Raw genomic sequence first — 16,249 nt, forward strand, 5'->3', positions numbered from 1 at the left:
TACTAATTTTAGAGTAAGTTAATAAAAATGAGTTATTTAATTTATTTTAATTAATAAGTTAATTGTGTAAAGAAATTTTTGTTTTAATTTAATTTTATTTGTATTATTTATTACTTTCTAATTTTTAACATTTTCTCAATAAATATTACTTTTAATATATTAAAAAATTATGTTATTTTAGTGAAAATTTCTCTTTTTTATCAGTTAATTAAAAATTAAGTTTCTATTTTTTTTATTTCGTTTTTTTCAGAAAATTTTCCTTATTTTATCATTTTTTTTTGTTAATTAACAAAATTGTTAATAGTTTTTTGTTATCTTTCCTTATTTTTCTTATATTTTCTAATTAATAAATTTTTTAGTGAAAATTTCTCTTATTTGCTCTTTTTTTATTTTTAAAATTGTGTAACCAAGTCAAACCAATCAAATCAGATCGATCCAATTCAATATAAGCTAGTAATTGAAGCTAGCGGATCAAACAATTTTTAGGTATTCAAATAACCCGACCCATGAACTTTGTCTTCTTGATGTGTACAAATTTCTGGACCCCCAATTCATTTCTTTTCCAAGTAAATTAGCAGGGGAAACAATCTAATCCAAAACTTAAGCTCGCTTCAATGGAGCTATAAGACAGAGACAATTCATCTAGTAGTGAATTTTTCACATAATTTAGTGAAACAAATTATGATTTTTTAACAATTTTTTTGAAAACATAACAAAAAAAAATTGAAAGAAATTCATATTTAACAAAAACATGTTAATTAATAGTGAAACTAACAGTGTTTCTAATATTTACCTTCAAGACAGTTTCTAAAAAATTATATGGCGATTTGGCTAGGGATGGCAATTTTGCCCAACCCCACGGGGTCAAGGAGGCTGGGTACCCAGCAAGGACAGGGATGGAGCAAGGTTCAAAGTATTGATATGTATCGGCCCGTATTGACTGATACGCATCATGCCGGGAGCTTCACGATATACCCCTACAGGGGTTGTATCGGGTCAGACCATGGTTCAAAGGGTAGCTAGGACTTAAACTGACCTCTTTGAACCAGTTTAAAAAAATAAATAAAACATAAAAAAAAGCACTGATATAGGCCAATATAACTTACCGATGTATCGGCCTGTGTCAATACCTTGAACCTTGGGATGGAGACTACCTTGGCAGGATGGAGACTACCTTGGAGAGTAAAGTCCCTATCCTGCCCCAATTCTATTTATCTATTAGTATATATTATAACAAAACTAGCCACATTAAATGGCCTCTCCTTTGTCCCCTTCACCAACCAAGGCTTCTCCTTGGTTTCTCTCTCTCTCTCTCTCTCTCTCTCTGTGTCCCAATCACCTAAATAATCTCCTCTCCTAAAATTTCTCTTAAACTATCTCCCCCACTTAAAACATCTCCTAATCTATTTCACATGTCCAATAAACCCAATGTTTTCAACTTATCATTGACTTGACCATTTAAACCATTCAAATTGACACTTAGTTAAGATTTTAGGTTTGTTTTGAATGAAACCTGTCATTTGGTCAAAAACTATTAACTTGATCGAAAACCGTCCAACCTAGGTGGTTGACCCATTCAATCCGGTCACCATGGGTTACACACTCAATGTATATGGAAACTTCTAAAGGCCAAACTGTGGGTTCAGATGTTTGGTCAAGGTGATTTATTTATTTATTTTGGGTAATTTTTCAAGATTTATATAACTCAAGAAGCCGAAAGAGCCTTGCCCCATTATTTTTTTACAAATAAAAATTTAAAATCTGAATTAAAAGTATAAATAAAACATAAAATAATATTTATATATACATATATTACATCTAAAAAATTTATACATTTTTTATTACTAAAATACATATTTATACATACCTCCACACACATATATCGGGACAGATGGGGCTAGGGTAGGTAGGATAAGCAAATACCATCCTTGCCCCATCCCCGGTCCCTAGAATTTTGGATATCCTTGAACCCGCTCCAAACCCCAATCAGTGGTAAGAAAACCGGTGGGACGGGTCAAATCGCTATCCATACCAACGTAACCTTTTCTAGTTGGGTTCGGAGCATCTCTATACGCCGAAGCCGGTACATTGATCGCTGTTTCTAACTTTCAACGACTTCTTCTGAGCTCACTGTTCACTCGTACTCTACGTTTGAAGTTGGACTTTCCAAGTCAACCCTTTTTCCTTCCGATCAAAGTTTGATCCGATAAATCCGCATATATCATAAGTGTATATTATTATTGTTGTTTTGATTTTCTCGCTGCCAGCCATTTCCCTCCCTTCATGTCCTCTATGTCTGTGCCAATCCTTCTCACATTTTTTTTTCTTTTTCTTTGGTTCACAAGGGAGCGCGTTCTTCATTGCCAACTGCTAAGCAACACCAAGGAAGAAGGTTGTTGCAGAAAGAGGGAGAGAAAGCAGAGTTGGTCATCGGAAATGGTGTCAATGGTTGTTGAAGCGAAATCGATTAAGTTGTTGTGTGCTCTGCTTCTCTTCATTCTTATGTTGAACTGCTTCGAGGAGTTTATATCTGAAGCCCAACTCTTACCGGATGAGGAAGGTAACGGATTGCATCTTCTCTGTCTGTCTCTGCTTTGAAATCTTTCATTTTGGAATGCTTTAATCAACTTTTGTTTGATGCAATCCCTTTGAACTGCTTTTCTTCGTGTCAATAGAATTTCTCTTATTGTATTTCGCCTCTAGATAGTTTCTGCAGATTACGCAGCTTTTACTGGGGTGGATAACATTTTCTTTCAAATTAAAAATCTGGAAATTCTTTACTTTCACAACTTTACAACTTCTCATCAACGTTCTTCAGCGCGCTAAGGCATAGTAGGCGAAAAACTAATCAGATTATCGACCAATCTGAAAGAGCTAGTGAGGTCTCTCTCTCTGTTCAGCTTGACGTCCCCGTCCCATGAAATGGACAGAATTCAGTCATTTACGTTGCTGTATGGTACATTTTTGGGTGGGCCTGATAGAATACGTGGCATCACTGCTTAGATATTGGTCACTTTCTACGTGGGCTTCACACTCAGAAACGTTCTTATTTTTAAGAACGTGTATCCACTATCCATTTCGGAAATTTTAGGAATTTCTTCTTGAAATTTTGGGTAAAGACTTCTTTGATAAATTTTAATTATTAGTAGTAATTTTTTAGTATAGTTATATTCATATTATTGGTTTTATATTCTCAAAAGTCAGGGAAAAAAACAAATAATGGGAGTAGGTTTAAACATTAATATCTATCTTATTATACCTATTTGAAAATTTATCAAACTGAAAAAGAAGTATCAATTATTAAAAATTCTGAAAACGCAATCTTTGTATATTAAGAATACCATTATTTTGAACCATGATTTAAAAATACATATTTGTATATTAAAAATATGCGATTTTTATTTGTATTTCTTTCCTTTTCATCTTAACTAAAATTTTGGTTTACCTTTGCTTCAGATACGACCTTGTTTTATCTGTTTGAAAGAAGTAGAGTAGGTAGTAGTAAAATGACAGTCCCCAATTTATATGAAAGAAAAATGAGGTGGAAATTAATGTGGGAGGAAGTGGTGCAAATTTTGCACCAGGTAAGAGTGCAAATCATAATCAATAACGAATGGATTGGATGCAAAATTTGTTAGTGATTTTGATTTGCATCAGCTTTACAGATACAAAGTTTGCATCGATAAAGGTGCAAACCATAGTCCTTAACAAATGGGTGCAAAAACTGTATCCAAAATGATAAAGCAACTATTTTCAAAATTGGAACTTCATAAGAGAAAAAACACACCAATTTTCAAAGTATTTTCTTTTAAACCGAAAGCAGCATTTTAAAGAATTGGACAAACAACAAAAAAAAACCATCTAGTCCGGTCCTAGGTAGTGTTAGTCAAGTCTCTTGCAATTTCTACAAAAAAAAAAAAAAACCCAATCCATCATCCCAAAAGAAGAATCATAAAAAAGAGGCCTAGCTATGACTGAGTCTATGAAACTATGACATATATTTTCCATTTTAGTCATATTTCTCAACATATAGTCACAATGCCACATACAAAACTACAACGGATTAAACAAAATTCTCTTTCTGTTCAGATATGGAATTCACTTGTGATATTCAAAAGTTCAAAAACGGTTTTAGTTGTTAGTTGTTACATCTTGTTGGGTCTGAGAAATATGGTTACATTATATTACACTGAGGCTCAGGTTCAGGCTCAGTTTGGAAGGAGTAATACGTACAAAATAATACAAAATACATGGATTTACGCTTTACATATTTGTATTTATACTCCTTCTAAACTGAGCCTGAATATTATTTTCTCCCTCTTTTTGCAGTACAGACGCTCCAGAAAATATCAACCAAGTTAAATTACAACAGACATTGGAACGTCAGCCGAACTTCCTGTACTGGAGGTTTTATTAATTTGTATCGCTATGCTTGGAATATCCTCAGCAATATCACCTGCAACTGTTCCTTCAACAACAACACTCTTTGCCATGTTACAGAAATGTACCTCTCTCTCTCTCTCTCTCTCTCTCTCTCTCTCTCTCTCTCACTCACTCACATTTGTTCTCTTTGGTGTGTTTCAGTCAGATGGAGGCTATGAACCTCACTGGAGTTCTACCTGATGAATTTGCGGATCTTCCATATTTGAGTAAGATGTAAGTGATGTGAAATTGAGGTGGTTGTTTCATCATCTTTGAGGGGCCCAGAAGACTGTCTTGTGGCTTGATCGTCTCTGATTATCACCAAATGAGACAAAACCCAGTAGAGTTGTTACTTATATCATATGATCAGCCATCCTGTCTATTCCCTATGCCTGTAGTGGACCCATCCACAGGATCTATCATACAAGTGGAATGTAGGGAATCAGGATACATTTTTTTAACCGTCAGCGCAGGGTAGAAAAGATTGGCGCCATTTATTAACCGTAATTTGAAATTATTAAACATTTCTTAACCGCTCTTCTTCTTCTTCTAAAACAGAATTCTTTTCCGCAACTGTCTCCATGGGGCCATTCCTGTGAGTTGGGCTCGGATCCCTCTAGTCACCATGTAAGCTCAAAATCAACTCCTTGTAGTTGCATCTGCAATTCTATGGCTTTAATTGAACCAATTGCTAGGATGACTTGACTGAAATGCTGTGCATTGCAGAGGCCTTATTGGAAACCGCATTAGTGGATCAATTCCAGCGGCACTTGCTGACATTGAAACGCTTGAGGAGCTGTGAGTCCTTACCTAATCAATATTCACAGTAGATTATGACAACAAATGGTGACTATTTATGTTTCTGATCCAAAACTGGATTCTTCAGGCTCTTGGAGGATAATCAGCTTGGAGGAACTATTCCTCCGCAACTTGGTAATTTAAGCCGGTTGAAGAGAATGTAAGACTCATGTTTTCGTCTCCTCATTTTTCTTCTTTTACCCAATAAATCCCGTGTTGACCATTTTTTGTGCTAAAGATCTAGTTTAGGTACCTGGACAAATTTGTGTCAGCAAGATAAATTGTTTTGGTAGCGATAAATTTTATTTATTTCACTCTCTTTAATGTTCCCCCCCCCCCCCCCCCCCCCCTCTTATCTCACCATCTGAGCTCAGATTCATCCCCTATTCCTTTTAAAACCTTCAACTTGCACCAAGTCAATTTTTCCCAAAATTGAAGCACTCGTTATTGAGATACTGACATTGTATTCAATTCTTGCTCATTGCTATTATTTTATTTATTCTACTATTATTGTCGTTGAAGTCATGTTGATAGCTTGTTTCTCTCTCTTGCAGTCTTCTTTCTGCAAACAATATCACAGGGCCATTACCAGAAACACTTGGAAATCTGAAGAACTTGACAGATTTGTAAGTTGATGCTACTAATTTGGCAAACTGTGCCTTTTCAAATAATATTTTTCCTAAGTTTGGTTACTGCATGCAGTAGGATAGATGGGAATGGTGTATCTGGGAGGATACCTAATTTCATTGGGAACTGGGCAAAACTTCAATATCTGTGAGTATATTAATTTGATACTCATCTACATTTTTTTTCTTTGAGTTTGGAAAACTTAATAGAACTTTAAGAAAATGATTGCTGATTTTGATTCTGAAGATATTATATATAAGCAACTACTTCGCACTGTTGCAGCAACATGCAAGCAACATCCTTGGAGGGCCCTATTCCCTCTGCAATCTCCCTCTTGAAAAACCTAATTCAACTGTGAGTCAATGTTCCAGTATTTTGTAACTTCTATATGAGACTACTAGACTTGTACTGTAAACTCAACAGAATCAAAGATACAATGATGGTACAAGTTTCTGAGTGGATGTATTATAAATTTCAGGAGGGTGACCGACTTGAATGGACCAGAGATGACTTTCCCTGACCTCAGTGGCATGAAATCCATGATTGATTTGTATGTTGATATATGCTTGGTATAATGCTGTAGTTATAGAAAAGTTTGTTTGTGGTTCCTTTCACTGATGAGGTACTTTTGATTTGTTTCATCTCCAGGATACTCAGAAACTGCATGATTATAGGCCAAATCCCTGACTACATAGAAAAAGTGATGGTAAATATAACAAGATTGTAAGTTCTCACGGAAGGGTACCATTTTTCTGATGATTTGATCTGTAAATATCCTCATTTTTTTTGGTAAAATTCTTCCTTATTTATCTGTTAGCCTTTAGTTTCCACTAGATAATGAAAATTCCTAAAACATGTAAGAATCAGTTTTTAAGCATTGCAATTCTATATTCTGATTTAGGCTTCTGTATAATCACATAATGATGGAATGAACCAAGGTGATTTCACTTGGATGATTAGTTAGTTGAGGCATTCTTTAATGTTTCATCCTACAAATACTGCTTACAAACATCTTTAATTGAGCCAGCATTTTACTTTTAGACCAGTAATAGCCGGAATTACCATAGATTGTAGGTTTAGTAAGAAGAAGAAGAAGAATAACAAAGAGGAGAGAAAATGAGGAAGAAGAAAATGCCAGGAAGGACTACAAATAACACCAAGGTAGATAAAGAAAAGCCCATACATCTCAAAACTCTTTCTCAAGTTGGAGATAAGATGCCAATCATGCACAACATAACTAATGTCTTATATAGAATCGGATCTTGTGGTTGTTATTTGTATTTTACAGGTAGGGTTGCCTTCTTTTAAGGCATAGCTGCATAGATGTGGCCTTTTATTTTAAGGGACTCTTTTCTGTTTCCTGTTTTGATATCACTGTTCAGAGCCCTTATAATAGATTGACTAGGACACACTTAACTAATTTTTGTGGCATGACAAAACTACCCTTGAACATCAGATATCAATTCTAGTAATTTTGATGAAAATTTATGTTTTCAAAACAAATGTCAGAAAATCAAAATAGAAGGGGGATAAATATGATGGAGAGAATTCTTCACCAAGTATTCTATACTAAAACAAATAACTTAGGAGCATTGTCTTATAAATACCAGGGAAAACAATATTTAGCAGAAATCGCACAGAAAGCTTAGGAAAAAAATGCAACCCAACGAAAAGGCCTAATCAGATTCATGAAACTTGAATTCTAGGAAAAGCACTATAATATTTTAAATCATTCTTTACTGAATGGTGTACTCTTCTACCTTACCTGTGCAAGTTTACTGTAAGTGTTTTCACATCATCATCAGGTAACCACTTTGATCAGTAGCTAAAAAAAAGAATCTTCTTCCTCATTGCTATTACTCTATTTTCAAGCTGCACCTATGTGAGGATTAGAGGTTTGTAGATTGAAGACAATGAAGAGAAAGAAGGTGAAAGAATGAGAGACCAAAAAGAAAAATTTTTATTTATTCTAATAAGGCCCCATAGAATATTATTGATTTGAGTGAATAATAAATCAAAGGACTTAACTTCCCTTGGTATCTACAGATAATACCTAAACTAGATACATGAAAAAACAAGTACCAGTAGTTAATGCATGCTGTCACTTCCAGAATAAAAATACAGCTTTTCATGAATAAGTTGAATATAGGAAACATAGAAATCAGTCAAAACTTTTCTGATCCTTTAATAGCTTCACAGTTTTAATTTACAAAAGAGTCTTGAAATTTTCAGTTGAGCAGTTATGAGTTTCAACTCATTTGCAGTGGTCACTAGTAAAATCTAGGTTGAATGTGTACTCCTAATTCCCAAGTCATAGTTTCCTGGATTATGTTCTTCTTATTTTTATTTGCCCATGTATCAAGATCATCTTTTTACTGTTAAATAATTGGCATTCATGTTGAACTTGAGTCTCTTGAAAATGCATCTAAGGTAGAAGCCTTTCATAAAAGGTTGTCTTTGGTATTAATCTCTTTTTTATGCACCTAGTTAATAATGTCTTTCATCTTGTGAATTTCCAAGAACAAAGTAGTTGCATCCTAAGGATTATATTTTAATTTAAGTTGCTTGGCAAAGACCTTTTTTATGGATCCTCTTGGTGATTTTAAACCAGAAGTGGCATCGCTAGTGCCAAATCTAATTAAACAATACTATCTTACAAATTTTATGACAACCTTATTATTTTGTAGTTGAGTGACCTTAACTTAAATTAAAGAGACAATTTGCATAGTCTTTGTCCTTATATTAATTTTTGTCATTGCAGAGATCTGTCCTCCAATAAACTGAATGGTGAAATTCCTGCAAATTTTCAGAGTTTGTCAAAACTAAAATACCTGTATGTAAATGAAGGTTTAGCATAAAATAATACAATCCGAATTATCTATGCAAAAATTTGATCTTATTTTAATATTTTCCTTTACTTATTAACTTCATTTATTTTTGCTGTCTTTCCTTCATAAATATATTCTTTAGTCATGAGCTAGACATATATTTTTTATGGATGTAGGTATCTCACTAACAACTCACTAACTGGATCTGTACCAGCTTGGATCATGGATAGCAAAAAATTTATGTATGTATTTCTTATTAAAATCTTTGGAATTTGAACAATATTTTCTTTGGATTTTACCATATTTCTTATCTTGGTCTTGTCACATAGATATGACTGTTATTTTTTAATTAATTTCTCTTGTATGCTGGTATACCCCATTTATATTCTATTATTACTTCAGAAATATTGTCAATTCCATCAAGAAACTCATTACTGTGGAACACTCCTTGGATCTGTCTTGCAGAGACATATCTTATAACAATTTTACAGGATACTCTCCCGTACCCAGTTGTCAGCAAACAAATGTGTAAGTTGCTCTCTGGGTTTGATATTTATCTTACTCTATTTCATCTTTTTCTATTTTACAATAATAAACCTCTTCTCCTGTATTGTTTTACAGGAAAACTATTGCTAGTTATTCATCTTCAGAAGACAACTTGTAAGTTTCTAGTTCATTGGAAGCCTATTTATTTCACTCAGCAGCCATATCAATGAAATAAATTAATCTAAAATATTTTTATAGAGTCAATTGGTGCCTGAAGAAGGACCTCCCCTGCCCTAGTAAACCCAAATGTAAGTAGTTTCTCTCTATGAGATCCACAAGTTCTTATACCTTTGACACTGAAGACACTTATTATAATAATCTATTTTCCATCCAACAACCGCAGACCATTCCTTGTTCATTAATTGTGGTGGCCCTAAGATAGTAATTCATGGGGAAGAATATGAAGAAGACTTGACACAGATGGGTCCATCTCAATTCTACCATTCTAGTGACAGATGGGCTTGTAGCACTACAGGAGACTACTTGTTCAATGATAAAGCCAGCTTCGTTATCCAAGCAAAGAGTCCACTCAACACAACTGATTCAGAATTATACATGACAGCTCGCCTTTCCCCTCTTTCACTCAAATACTATGGGCTCTGTTTACACAAGGGAAGTTATACTGTGAAGCTCCACTTTACTGAAATTATGTATACAGATGACCAGACAATTAGCAGTCTTGGAGAGCGGATATTTGATGTATCAGTCCAAGTGAGTGACTGGAAGACTGCCAGGATCCATACTCAGTTACTGAATGGTGATATCATTTGTTAGTGGTCATGGCTCTATGATAACCATTTCCAACTGAACATAACACTTAATTCCTAACTATTTCTTTATAAGAAGGATAGAACCTTAGGCTGTATTTGGCTTCTGAGAAAATATTAAAATTGAGAAAGTTGTGAGAAAGCTCTTAAGGGATTTCATAAAATGCCTGAAGGCCTTCCCACAACTTTCCTAATTTCAATAATTTTCTATAAAACAAAATGCAGCCTTATTGAAACTTCCTGAGTTAATATTCTATTTGTTTACAGAACTAAAAATAATAAAACCTCCTCTTGATGTAACTTTTGTTCGTTATCCCTTCTTGCAGGGAAAAGTATGGTTGAAGGATTTTAATATTGCCAAAGAAGCTAATGGTACTGGTAAGAGTATTATTCAGGAATTTAAAGATGTTGTTGTTAATGGTAGCAATCTGGAGATTCATTTATACTGGTCAGGAAAAGGGACTAGTGTCCTTCCAGATAGAGGATTATATGGACCCCTTATATCAGCTATTACAGTGACACCAAGTAAGTTTTTCCTAGAGCTGCAAGGTTTCTTTACTCTCTGAATAACCTCATCATGATGGTTGTTTTCACGTTGTAGACTTCAACCCTGATATCGGGCTACCTGTTGGGGATATTGTTGGCATTGTAGCTGCTGCATTAGTAGTTCTTGTATTGATTTTTGTATTCCTTTGGATGAAGGGTTACCTCGGAGGAAAGAAACTTGAAGACAAAGGTGAGATAAATGAATTCATACTTAATAATTAACAATTCTGTAATATATACATTTTTCTTGCTCTTTTGTTTTTTATAATTTGGTTTTTGGTGTCTCATTCACGTGATAAGGACTTTATTGGGAAAATAGTCCAGTTATATGCCCTTTTAACTTGATTCTATTCTTGAACTTCTCAGCAGTTGCCTTAGTTTTATCTTTTACTGCAAAAGTATTCTCAAACAGATAGTGTACTTGAAAAGTGTAGTGCTAGGGTTTTTATATATCATCCATAGTAGCATGTGGAAGGTCCAAAATGAAAATTGAAGGACTATTTAATTAACATCTTGTCATATGTTGAAACTTCTTATATGTCATGGTTGTAGTGGCCAACTTCTTGTGCATGTCCACATATAACATATATACAACGCATAACTAACATGAAAATATGATTTATGACAACACAGTCTAAAGATTCCTGCTTTCTGGATTTTAGAGTGGCTTCAATGGGATTTTATCAACAAAAAATTAGTCTGGTTGACTAGGCCACTAGGGTTTAAATGGATGATCAAATAATGGAAAACAGATGGTAGATTATTCAGAACTAAGCAAAGAACCTGTAACTAAAATTAGAGTATCAACTATCAAATTTAAATTTCTATATATTGACATTAAGAACAAAGAAAGTTGCATATCATCCGGGGGTTCCTTTGCACATTCCCAGATAGCTTATGTTTTCTTCTTTTTTTTCCTTTCATTAATAGAATTTCTTCTTGCCACCAACCAAGTTGAAAGATCTCACCTATACTTGGACAAGATTTAATGTTGCATTGTTCTTGACCAAGCAGTTTATGTCATCTTCAAACCTGCATAGACTATGACAGACATGACACAAGGCAGCAGGGAACAAAGGTACAGACTCTTTTGTTCAGTTGTGCCATAAGCTAGTGGGACTGGATAACCAGGCCATGAGAATCCCTACAACTAATTTTTGATTACCAATAAAAAATAGAAAATACCCAAACTTTAGTTGGAATTGAGGTAGGCTGAATAGAAACTTCATCAAAAACTTATTACTTGGGGCATTTGGTAACTGCTAAATTTGATGAACTGAATTAGTTACACTTTAATTGTCTTTTAATGAATAGTGGTTCAGGTAGGAGCAAGCTCCTTATTTGCTGAATGGCATGTTGGTTGACTACTTTACCCCTAAATGTTCCATTGTGTGACTGTTTTATCCATTAAAAGAAAGAAATAAGTACTTCAGTATCAGCTCAGCCAATTGATCACTTATCAAATGGTCCCTTGGATTCAACAAAAATCAAAATATAAAGTGACCCAAACAAGTCGAGGACTCCAGGAACAAAATGGGAATATAATATAAGTACCTACTTTTGCTTGATCCAAGGACAACAGTAAGTTGCTGATTTCTGTCTCTCACAAGTCACAATGGATCCTGAAACACTAAGACATGAAAAGACAAAGAAACTTTATCATGTTATATGTTTGAGTGGTGTTTTTTATAAATTATATTTTAGCTACCATAAAAATTGTCACTGATTTTGCAGAACTTAGAGGCCTAGAGCTACATACAGATTATTTCAGTTTAAAACAAATTAAAGCTGCAACTGGGAACTTTGACCCTGCAAATAAGATAGGTGAAGGTGGCTTTGGACCTGTTTATAAGGTAATTCTAGATAGGGAGTTTTCTCACATTTTCTGTCAATTATCTCCATCAGTTTGTTTTGGTAGCTCAAGACAATGGATTTTCATTTTTTTTTCACTTCTACATGTTCTATATGCTCATCTTTCTGCAAAGTTATAATACCAGAATTTACCTTTCCGATCTTAGGGTATACTGTCAGATGGTACTGTAATTGCTGTCAAACAGCTCTCCCCAAAATCAAAGCAGGGGAACCGTGAGTTTGTAAATGAGATAGGCATGATATCTGCATTACAGCACCCAAATCTTGTGAAGCTCATAGGATGTTGTATTGAAGGAGACCAGCTATTATTAATATATGAATACATGGAGAATAATAGCCTTGCCCATGCTTTATTTGGTAAGATCCCTTCAACATTTTTTTTTGGCCTATGGAAGAGAATTCTATGTGCCACTAGCACCATTTAATTCCACTTGTTCCATCCAACAAACTATGTCCTTCATGTTATTAAGAATGGGCTATATGTAGGTAGTGAGGAGCATCAACTAATGCTAGACTGGCCAACAAGGCGAAAGATTTGCCTAGGGATTGCACGAGGCCTAGCTTACCTGCATGAAGAGTCAAGGCTCAAGATTGTCCACAGAGACATAAAGGCAACCAATGTGCTTCTTGACAAGGATCTTAATGCTAAGATATCTGACTTTGGTTTGGCTAAACTTAATGAAGATGGGAACACCCATATCAGCACTAGAATAGTTGGAACCATGTAAGGCATTTAATTTTTTTATTAATAAAAATCTAAGAAGAATGCAATCATCTAGATTCCCAATGAATGGGAAACAAAATGAGTTCAAAGAGAATTTCTGTTCCCTCTCCTGTAGTAGCATCAGAAGGCATTCCTCTTCAGCACACTTCTATTGGGAGGGAAAAGAACTCTTTTCTTTTGTAAGGAGTCAAACCAGAGGGAATCCTTCTATCTTCAATACTTTGGGTTTGGGATCACTGAGTCACAATCTCCAAATCCAAATCCATCACCAGATTCCTAGGCCTATCATAGGATGTACCCCAGTGCAACTATTGGCATGAACCACCACCAAGGAGGGCATAGAAAGAGAGATACAACCTTCCAAATCTTCAAGTGCCTCTTCATTTGAAACAAGAGATAATAGATTAATTTATCATTATATCTTCATAGGACATATATGGGGAATAGAGTCCCACTTTTCTCATTCTTTTTGTAGACTTTATTTTCTACCAAAAATAAAGTTTGTATTTTGGTACATTATATGAGTCATTTGATTGCAATCTTCATGTTCCATACTTATACCTATCAAAACTGGAAATGTAAAAAATATGAATTAAATGGTTCAAATTATCTCAGGATCTCAAGAGAATGTAAAAGGATAAATATCTCCAAGGGTGCATGGATTCTTATTTTGGAGGAAAGAGGATCTTATATTAATTTGGTCCCCCCTAACTAGTATATGATAGTATTGGGAGATACTCTCAACGGAAAGGGATTTATGAATTCAAAGAAGCTATCTTAAATTGATGTGAGTTGCACATTTGGTAGGCACAAATATAGCATTTTGTAAGTTCTCAATGACATTTCCATTCAACAAAAGAGTGTACTATTTTGGTTACTGTTTATAGTTTGATCTTTGCTCATGTTACTTCACTGGTTTATTACCCTCCTGAGAATCCATTCAATAATCTTAAAGAAAAAAAATGAGGTTGCAAATCAAAAGCACACCCAAAAACCATTAATTTTTAAGTTCTTATTCTAGAGGAAAAATTGTATCCTGTGGTATGGAGCTGAAATTTAGTATTCATTCTTTTCTAGGGGCCATTGTTTGGTACAATGGAAAAATCCAGTCTGAAAAACATGTAAACATGAGAACAGCCACTTTTTGCAAAAATTTCCAAAGGTTAGGTCCATATCCGGTCCACCCCTCCCAAGACCTAGATAGCTGTGCCCAACATTGGGTAATTGCCCTTAAGGAAACCATTTGGACACAGGAGTTGTTGTCAAGGTCCTTATTTCTCACGTTGGTTAATCCAACTGTCAATGCTTCATTCACAGTCAACTTAAAAAAGAAGAAAAAAAAAACAAGTTTCAATGGGCAATTCTCACATTTTATAACTTTCATGTGTTCTACATATTCTATTGTTGTGTTACTCATAAAATCACTATGAGGAGAAATCCCACCTCAACCATAGGTTTAGCAATTTTTGCTTTGAGAAACCATTATCAGTCCCATGATACCATCAATAGTCCTCTTGAACTGCTTTCGCCAGGTCATTTCTGGAACCATACTATATAATATAATATAATATAACATATTTTATTTTACTTTTTCAGAGGATATATGGCTCCTGAATATGCAATGAAGGGTTATTTGACTGATAAAGCAGATGTTTACAGCTTTGGAGTTGTCTTGTTAGAGATTGTAAGTGGAAAGAGCAATACAAATTATAGGCCAAAGGAGGATTTCCTTTATCTTCTCGACTGGGTAAGATGAACCTTATTTCAATTTCCTGTATCATAGAGCAACATGTCTTTTCTTACATAAAATTCATCGGTTATGCATATATCTTGCCAAAGCTTATGGGTTTTGTTGCATATGTATTCATCTAATTGCCAAAACAATACCATTCATGCATTATGCATTCATGAATAGTTCATATAAGTTTCCTTTTGGAACCACACAGCTTCATATATTTTCTTCAAAAATGTGAATATCTGAATAGTTTGCATATTCTATATAAATTTAGTAACTACAGTCATATTTCTTCTAGTTTCTTAGCTGACTTTTACATGTTTTTGGGCTTTACCAGTAGCAATTGTGAATAAGTTATTATGTTAAACCCTCTTTATAAGAGGGAATCTCATTCAATACACAAGATCTTTTTTTCCTTCATTTATTTTATTTTATTTTTTGAATTGTTCTGGAATATATATAAATATATATATATATATATATATATATATATATATATATGTACCATTGTCTTAACAAATCCAATGCACAATGATGTATAGAAAGTTTGATGAAACAAAAAGCAAACATAATTTATTTTCTTACTTTTTTAGGCCTATTTTTTACAAAAGGAGGGGAATCTTTTAGAGCTTGTTGATCCTATCCTCAAATCAAACTATCCTAAAAAAGAGGCATTGAGGATATTGAGTTTGGCTCTTTTATGCACTGATCCATCTCCTTCCTTCAGACCAGCCATGTCCACTGTTGTGAGCATGCTCGAAGGAAAAATTGCAGTCCAAGCTCCACTTGTCAAGCAAGGCTCAGTAAATAATGAATTCAAAACCTTTGAGCAGATTTCATATGGCAACCTATCAAATGTATCAAAAATGTCTCAGGAAAGCCAGATGCCAATAAGCATATCAGTGGATGACCCATGGATTGATTCTTCTGTATCTTTCCAGAACAGAGAAGAGAGTAGAGACCAGTCTGATGAAATCAAACTTATGCCTGATGTTATTGATATTTAAATGGAGTACCATTGACAAGATGCAATTACAAAAAAAAAAAAAAAAAAAAAAACAGAAGAAGAAGAATTACTGTCATTACGTTTTTATGTAACTTGCATCCACATTGATATTTTTGAATAATTAATTCAGTTGATAATGTAACAAAGGACGCTTCCTGAACTGAACGCATATCAGGTTGTTCATGATTATGTCTTTGCTTATAAGGAATAACCTCACTTTTGTTTAAAGTAATTAACTTCCCTACTCATTGTAGGAAAGAGTGAACTTCATTGATATCCACATTTTACAAGAATGAAAACTGATGAGTTGAGAGACAAGGATCATAAAAAAATTACAGAAAACAAAGGCCAGAAAGAAGATCTTTGATTAATGCATCC

At 34.2% G+C, this 16,249-nt stretch overlaps 1 protein-coding gene across 1 annotated transcript; it reads left to right on the plus strand.

Annotated features, from left to right (window-relative positions):
* The first annotated feature begins 2,277 nt into the window (after positions 1 to 2,277).
* Positions 2,278 to 16,031, plus strand: LOC104591290 (putative LRR receptor-like serine/threonine-protein kinase At1g53440). The gene is made up of 24 exons (XM_010250097.2): positions 2,278 to 2,560; positions 4,330 to 4,504; positions 4,585 to 4,656; positions 4,981 to 5,049; positions 5,149 to 5,220; positions 5,309 to 5,380; positions 5,775 to 5,846; positions 5,923 to 5,994; positions 6,130 to 6,201; positions 6,326 to 6,397; positions 6,496 to 6,570; positions 8,609 to 8,680; positions 8,852 to 8,917; positions 9,141 to 9,203; positions 9,297 to 9,335; positions 9,420 to 9,469; positions 9,565 to 9,932; positions 10,315 to 10,513; positions 10,590 to 10,724; positions 12,269 to 12,387; positions 12,553 to 12,763; positions 12,893 to 13,130; positions 14,727 to 14,877; positions 15,459 to 16,031. Exons 1-24 carry the CDS (start codon positions 2,284 to 2,286, stop codon positions 15,870 to 15,872), a joined length of 3,225 nt encoding a protein of 1,074 aa, XP_010248399.2. The 5' UTR covers positions 2,278 to 2,283; the 3' UTR covers positions 15,873 to 16,031.
* The last annotated feature ends 218 nt before the right edge of the window (positions 16,032 to 16,249 follow it).

The sequence above is a fragment of the Nelumbo nucifera genome, chromosome 6 (genome assembly GCF_055504915.1).
Source record: "Nelumbo nucifera cultivar China Antique chromosome 6, China Antique-T2T, whole genome shotgun sequence".
NCBI lineage: Eukaryota > Viridiplantae > Streptophyta > Magnoliopsida > Proteales > Nelumbonaceae > Nelumbo > Nelumbo nucifera.

What these genes read in the sequence shown, in the direction of transcription:
- LOC104591290 (XM_010250097.2), top strand. Translation starts at nt 2,284, where the DNA reads ATGTCCTCTATGTCTGTGCCAATCCTTCTCACATTTTTTTTTCTTTTT. An exon ending in ACTCTTACCGGATGAGGAAG is followed by an intron (nt 2,561 to 4,329) that starts GTAACGGATTGC and finishes CTCTTTTTGCAG; the next exon opens with TACAGACGCTCCAGAAAATA. An exon ending in TTGAAAAACCTAATTCAACT is followed by an intron (nt 6,202 to 6,325) that starts GTGAGTCAATGT and finishes TATAAATTTCAG; the next exon opens with GAGGGTGACCGACTTGAATG.